Raw genomic sequence first — 7695 nt, 5'->3', positions numbered from 1 at the left:
TGCCGAACACTGCCCGAGAGATGACCGGCGTCTCCGTGCGTCCCTGTTCTCCACCGGTGCCTTTAGTCTGTCCGCACACGTCCGTCGGATACCTGGCGCGGTGGCGTCACAACAAGGAGCCTGGGATGGCCGCCACAGCTACAGACATAAAGAGCCACTAATAACGAAGATTGTGTCTACCTCACAGAGAACAAATATTCCACAAGTAACGAATATTCCTACATACATGGGACCAATCGTCGGTGTGGACGTTCAACTCTGCAACTCAAGATTCACTGATGGTAGATTTCCCAAGCCAGGAACCATTGCCGTAAGCTCTCACAAGCCAGGAATCATTGCCGTAAGCTCTCACAAGCCAGGAACCATTGCCGTAAGCTCTCACAAGCCAGGAATCATTGCCGTAAGCTCTCACAAGCCAGGAACCATTGCCGTAAGCTCTCACAAGCCAGGAATCATTGCCGTAAGCTCTCACAAGCCAGGAACCATTGCCGTAAGCTCTCACAAGCCAGGAACCATTGCCGTAAGCTCTCACAAGCCAGGAACCATTGCCGTAAGCTCTCACAAGCCAGGAATCATTGCCGTAAGCTCTCACAAGTCACAAATCAAAGATAGCTGCCCGGTACGGCTCACTGGACGGCTCGTTTGCGTTTTGTTATTTGATGAATGTCGTAATCAGACCGGATGCTGTGCATTTCAGACAGTATTGTGTAATACACATGACTTTCATTTCGTCTCTGCATCTTATGGTAGTTCACTAGAAAACGTAAAAAGAATCCGAATTAAGTTTAGTGGTGATCTATTGTTGAAAAACATGAACCAGGTTACATACAATGTGTTGAAACGCCTTAAAGACCAAAATAAAAGTTCTGAAATGGGCATTCAAAGATTAATCAGCTCTTCTTATCTTGATATTAGGTCGTTTGTGATACTTTTTCGTGCCGTAGAAACCAGAGACCTAATATATGGTGTGATTAAGTCATTGACTAGAAAGCTAGAGAGACGATATACGTGTCCAACAAAGCACATAATATCTTCGATAGTGATCTCTTCGTCTGAAACTGAGAACCTAGAAGCTCTTGCGGCAGAAGCCAGCTGTGAAGGCCTTCACGTGTTACCACCGAGTGCCCGCACCTCCGACACTTTTATTAATAACCGCATCGCCGTAAAGTCGGGCAGCGGCGACACACTCCCCGGACAAAACAATACAAGTGATCTCACCACGAGACAAAATATTACAAAAAGCCACAACTCAGGACGCCACACGGCACCACCCGAGTCGAGCCACTCCCACAAATGCACGAGACATCTTCATTGGATCTCGTGCACTTTATCAGAGTCTGGAAGCCCCAGGAAGCCGCCAGCTACAGCCTCGAGACACAATTCCACTGGATTCATTCATTCCGGGGATAAACCCCTTTTAGGGGGTGTCGTGTCTTCCTCAGCCGGGGAACTTGAGGACTGCCGGCGGAGGTCGATCTCAGAAGAGACTCCGGGGAATGTGTGCGCATTAGTGCGCAAGGCAAGCAACTACAGCCAGCTTTCCCAGGATGAAATACACCATTGCAGAGCCGATGAGCACGGGGAGGCAAAAAGAGGAATGAACGTTATGGGGAAGATAACGACATATTTACATCTCCCGACGCTACCGCGAATAGACGTTGTTACACTTGATTCTGAAACGATTCACGATGCTGATCAAAGGACGACAGTGAATGGCCAGTTGACTAAGGCGGAGAAAATTGCGATGTTGGTGAATGAAGATAAACAAGGTTGGGAAGAGGATCATCTTCGGGCCCAGCTGTTGCGGTGGGACGCGTCTCCAAGCCCTCCCCGCCGCCCCGCCGCCCGAATCTGGGCTGGAAGAACCAGACATGCGGGTCGGCGACTGGGCGAGGTGTGGGCGTGGGTGGTGTTGATCCTGGCGGTGTGGGGGACAGGCGCAGGTGGCCACACCCGCCCACTCCCACACGCAAGCACTGGGTGTGCTGTAAACGGAACCTCACCGATTCCTGATAAAAGTAAGTGTACCCCCGTTGCTCTTTGAGCTTTGAAGTTAGCGAAGTGCTTCTCATCCTCAAGCTGTGCATGGAGCGCGTATGTGAGTGCATGAAACGCATGAAATAGCAATACCATATACACACTTTCAATACTGGATGATCAGTGACTTGTGCACATACTTCACTAGTAATATTAACGTGATGTTAACCTTCCGTTAAGTGGTCTCGTCTCGGTATAGTTTTCTACTGATGCTGAATTCACACAGTACTCGGGTGTGTATATATGTGTACTTGTGTGTATGTATACTCGCGTATGGATACAAGTGCATGTTTGTGTGTATTTATTATTTGTGTCTGCAGAATCGAGCTATTAGCTCTTGGACCCCGCCTTTCCTACCAATCTATTTTCCTCTATTATGTCTACTCATATATTTATCTCTAACACACACACACACACCCAGGAAGCCGCCCGTAGCAGCTGTCTAACTCCCAGGTACCTATCTACTGCTCCCATTACATACCGCACGTCGGTAAATATGTGAGGGGCTCACCGCCCCCTGATAGACTCTGGCTAGTAAAACGTCGTTTTTCTCGTATTGGCTTTTTTCTAAGAATTATTACCAGGAAATGTGGCAAGTTAGACGCAAAAAACCACAGTTGTTGATAGGAAAAAAAGCTTTCCCTTGGAGAGATATATGAAAACTTTGATCCATAAATTCTCTCTCTCTTTCCTCTCTCTCTCTTCCTTTTATCTCTCTCCTTCCTTTCTCTCTCGCTTCCTTTCTCTCCCTCTCTCTCACTCTGGAAATATTTAACATGCGCCACAGTACACTGAGCGCCACAGTACACTGAGCGTCACATTACACTGAGCGCCACATTACACTGAGCGTCACATTACACTGAGCGCCACATTACACTGAGCGCCACATTACACTGAGCGTCACAGTACACTGAGCGTCACAGTACACTGAGCGTCACATTACACTGAGCGCCACAGTACACTGAGCGCCACATTACACTGAGCGTCACAGTACACTGAGCGTCACAGTACACTGAGCGTCACAGTACACTGAGCGTCACATTACACTGAGCGTCACATTACACTGAGCGCCACAGTACACTGAGCGCCACATTACACTGAGCGCCACATTACACTGAGCGCCACATTACACTGAGCGTCACATTACACTGAGCGCCACATTACACTGAGCGCCACATTACACTGAGCGTCACAGTACACTGAGCGTCACAGTACACTGAGCGTCACAGTACACTGAGCGCCACATTACACTGAGCGTCACAGTACACTGAGCGTCACAGTACACTGAGCGCCACATTACACTGAGCGTCACATTACACTGAGCGTCACATTACACTGAGCGTCACAGTACACTGAGCGCCACATTACACTGAACGCCACATTACACTGAGCGCCACATTACACTGAGCGCCACATTACACTGAGCGTCACAGTACACTGAGCGTCACAGTACACTGAGCGTCACATTACACTGAGCGCCACATTACACTGAGCGTCACAGTACACTGAGCGTCACAGTACACTGAGCGTCACAGTACACTGAACAATCACAGTACACTGAGCGTCACATTACACTGAGCGTCACAGTACACTGTGCGCCACAGTACACTGAGCGTCATAGTACACTGAGCGTCACATTACACTGAGCGTCACAGTACACTGAGCGTCACAGTACACTGAGCGTCACAGTACACTGAGCAATCACAGTACACTGAGCAATCACAGTACACTGAGCAATCACAGTACACTGAGCAATCACAGTACACTGAGCGTCACAGTACACTGAGCGCCACAGTACACTGAGCGCCACAGTACACTGAGCAATCACAGTACACTGAGCGTCACAGTACACTGAGCGTCACAGTACACTGAGCGTCACAGTACACTGAGCGTCACAGTACACTGAGTGTCACAGTACACTGAGTGTCACAGTACACTGAGCACCACAGTACACTGAGCGCCACAGTACACTGAGCGCCACAGTACACTGAGCGTCACAGTACACTGAGCGTCACAGTACACTGAGTGTCACAGTTCACTGAGTGTCACTGTACACTGAGCGCCACAGTACACTGAGCGCCACAGTACACTGAGCGCCACAGTACACTGAGCAACCACAGTACACTGAGCGTCACAGTACACTGAGCACCACAGTACACTGAGCGTCACAGTACACTGAGCGCCACAGTACACTGAGCGTCTCAGTACACTGAGCGTCACAGTACACTGAGCGTCACAGTACACTGAGCGCCACAGTACACTGAGCGCCACAGTACACTGAGCGCCACAGTACACTGAGCGTCACAGTACACTGAGCGTCACAGTACACTGAGCGTCACAGTACACTGAGCGTCACAGTACACTGAGCGTCACAGTACACTGAGCGCCACAGTACACTGAGTGTCACAGTACACTGAGCGTCACAGTACACTGAGTGTCACAGTACACTGAGCGTCTCAGTACACTGAGCGTCACAGTACACTGAGCAACCACAGTACACGGAGTGACCACAGTACACTGAGCGTCACAGTACACTGAGTGACCACACAATCAGACCATAATGATATCAAGAAACATTTACAATCTTTCCCTTAGAGATATTAGGAAATTAACTAGAGCAGGAGGGAGGCGAAGATTATACTATATATAGCTAAGACAGAAATATAGATGCTCAAGAATCATAAAAACTCCGACAACTGAGAAGACGGTGCCCAAGAGGTCTTGCTCGATCCTGCAAGCCCAATTATGTACGCTCGAATTTAATTCCAGCAAATGCAATGTGATGATCTTTGTGACGGAGATAAGGAGGCCAGACTGAGAGTATACTATTACGGGAACAAAAAAGCCAAGAAACTTAGAAATTAGAAACTTAGAAGCTAGAATTAGAAACTAAAGTGATCTGGGAGTCGACATATTTCAAAAGCCTACCGGCCGGTGGCCCATATTAACGAGACGATATCAGTGTCATGTGCAATGCCATCAAACATTTGCGTAAGCCACACACCTCACCCTGCTGAGAAAGAGATATGTTTACGACATATAAGATTGTTAGAGGCATCGCCAAAGTGGACACAAGAAGTGTTCAATGTGAACAGAGTCAGAACAAGCTAATGGATGTGAAAAAGAACATTTCCTTTGTGTTCAAATAGTGAGTAGCTAGAATGAGATGCTAAGGGGTAAGTAGTTAGGCAAATTCTGTACATAGTTTCGAGGGCATGAATCATTATAGGTAAGAGAGTCACCAGTTATTGTAATATGCGACTCGCGATTGAAAGGCAGGAACCAGGATCTGAAGCTTAACCTCTTAGCACATATAAACGGCCACACACACACACACACACATATACAATACACACACACGCATACAATACACACACACATAATACACACACACATCTACACAATACACACACACATCTACACAATACACACACACATCTACACAACACACACACACATCTACACAATACACACACACATCTACACAATACACACACACATCTACACAATACACACACACAGGTAAATCGACTTCTCGATATCTTGTTGTCAGGTGAAGCTGCAGCCCCGGCTGGCTGGCTGGCTGCCCCTACCTCCCCCAACACCCGCCCGCCCACCCATCTCCCCCACCCACAACACCTCCCCCACCCAGCCCACCCCAACACCCTCCCTCCCGGCGGCTGTCCGCCCAAGGGACTCTACCGAGCTAGCCAGCTGGCCGGAGATAACTAGTAATTGGAAAAACAAATACACTTGCGCACTTGCGTGCACACACACACACACACACACATACATGCGCTCACCTACACGCACACAGTAGCTGTGTGTGAAAAAAAATAGTAGTAACAGTTGATTGATTGACAGTTGAGAGGCGGGCTGAAAGAGCAGAGCTCAACCCCCGCAAACACAACTAGGTGAACACACACACGCACAGGGACCTCGTGGCTGAATGGATAGCGCCTAGGGGTTGAAGTCCTAATGGTCAGGGTTCGATTCCCGGCGGAGAAAGAAACAAATGGGCAGTTTCTTTCACCCTGATGCCTCTGCTCATCTAGCAGTAAATAGGTATCTACGGGCTGCTTCCTGGGGATGTGTGTGTGTGTGTGTGTTAGGGCCACATTGGGTCGCAACCGGGTTCTTTGCTGGTGGAACTAAAGTTCTGGTATCCGGCCCCAAGTTAGTAGTGGCTTTCAAGGAGTGAGCTCAGTAATGCAAGTAAAACACAATGGAGGGGGGGGGGTGCATTGAATACGACACTTCATCAATTATCAATATATTCACATATAAACACTTTCCCATCACCTCATATATAATCCTAAAGGAAGTATTACTACACTTAATATGTACATAAGTGTCTCTCTCATAGGACACTAAGCGCTCCTCGATGCTCAATCCATGTAGTCTTGTCAGCTACCGTGTTTCCTCAACACACAGTACCGTCCTAATGAATGTGAATGCATGTGTGTGTGTCTATATATGTGTGTGTGTGTGTATGTATATGTATGGGTATAAAGTATATATGGAAGCTGATCAGAATTACATTTCACCTTTGCAAATGTACATTAATGACACTATGTAAAAGACACATCAAACACTTTATGTAGGGCATACGTAAATCTGTATCTATGTATTTACGTATGTAGGTTAGCTTAACATTTTAAAAGCACCGAATCACCTTCTGTGGTCGAGTGTTCAATAAACCCTAGAACTATATATGTTTAACACTTCTCTAACCCTGTCCATGGAGGACAGAAGAAAATGTATATATGCTGGTTAGCATTGTAAATGTGTGGCCACGTCTGTGGTAGACAATAATAATAATAATAAAAAGTACCGTCCTCAACCAGTACTGGGAAACACCAACGAGTCTACCCTGGCCACGGGCCAGCCAAAACACAGTCTCACTAGGTGCTCTTCGTGAACGCCCACAACCACTCTCCAGCCTGGTGCTGGCAGAGAACATCAGCCTCGCGCTGCTGGGCCTCTTCACGTACAAATACAAGGGTAGTGAACCCCTGGCAGGAGCTTCTCGCAACTCGCTGGTAACACTCCTCGGTGGCACCTTACCGTCAGTCGTCTCTTCCTCTAGCCAGTCCCGGGTACGCCGAATTCTGTCACTGCCACGTCACAGGCAGACAGTAGAACACTACACAGTTCTTCTCCGCCGGCGGCTCACTGCTTCCGTAAAGCAGAACGAAGTAGAGAGCTATTGGCTGCCCTGGGTAGACTGACTGTCCTCGTACCACAGCAGCCCTACGTCGACTCTGTGGATACAGACACGTCATCAGTACTCTGGTCAGTACATGGGACACTAGGAAACATCACTAATGTACTCTGACATAGACATACAACTCCTCCTATAATAGATGGCGCTGATTTTCTAGGCGCCACCTCACCAGAGGTCAGCACCAGCTGCCTCTCGAGCTGACTAGGACAGGAATCTAGCGCCTCTTGCTGGTATAATCCTGTCACCACTAGATGGCGTCGTCCAATTTGTGGGGGTTTCGGGAGCGGACTCACAGATGGCATTGACGTCGCTGCTCCTTGCTCCGACGATGGAATCGGGTTCGTAGCAGTGTGTGTGTGTGTGTGTTTGTTAGATAAATATGTAGTAGATATAATAGAGGAAAACATAGATTGGTTAGAAAGGCGGGGTCC

At 48.1% G+C, this 7695-nt stretch overlaps 1 protein-coding gene across 1 annotated transcript in view; it reads left to right on the top strand.

Annotated features, from left to right (window-relative positions):
* The window catches only part of LOC138363220 (uncharacterized), a 60800-nt gene that overhangs the window by 1065 nt on the left and 52040 nt on the right, over nt 1–7695 (top strand). Inside the window, exon 1 of the mRNA XM_069322224.1 lies at nt 1–2018. This exon is cut by the window's left edge and continues 1065 nt beyond it. Coding sequence (XP_069178325.1) covers nt 1–2018 — 2018 coding nt within the window. The remainder of the gene's footprint in view (nt 2019–7695) is intronic.

This window comes from Procambarus clarkii, chromosome 10 (genome assembly GCF_040958095.1).
Source record: "Procambarus clarkii isolate CNS0578487 chromosome 10, FALCON_Pclarkii_2.0, whole genome shotgun sequence".
Classification (NCBI taxonomy): domain Eukaryota; kingdom Metazoa; phylum Arthropoda; class Malacostraca; order Decapoda; family Cambaridae; genus Procambarus; species Procambarus clarkii.
Note: the sequence above shows the minus strand (reverse complement) of the source record. Positions and strands in the feature narration are given on the sequence as shown.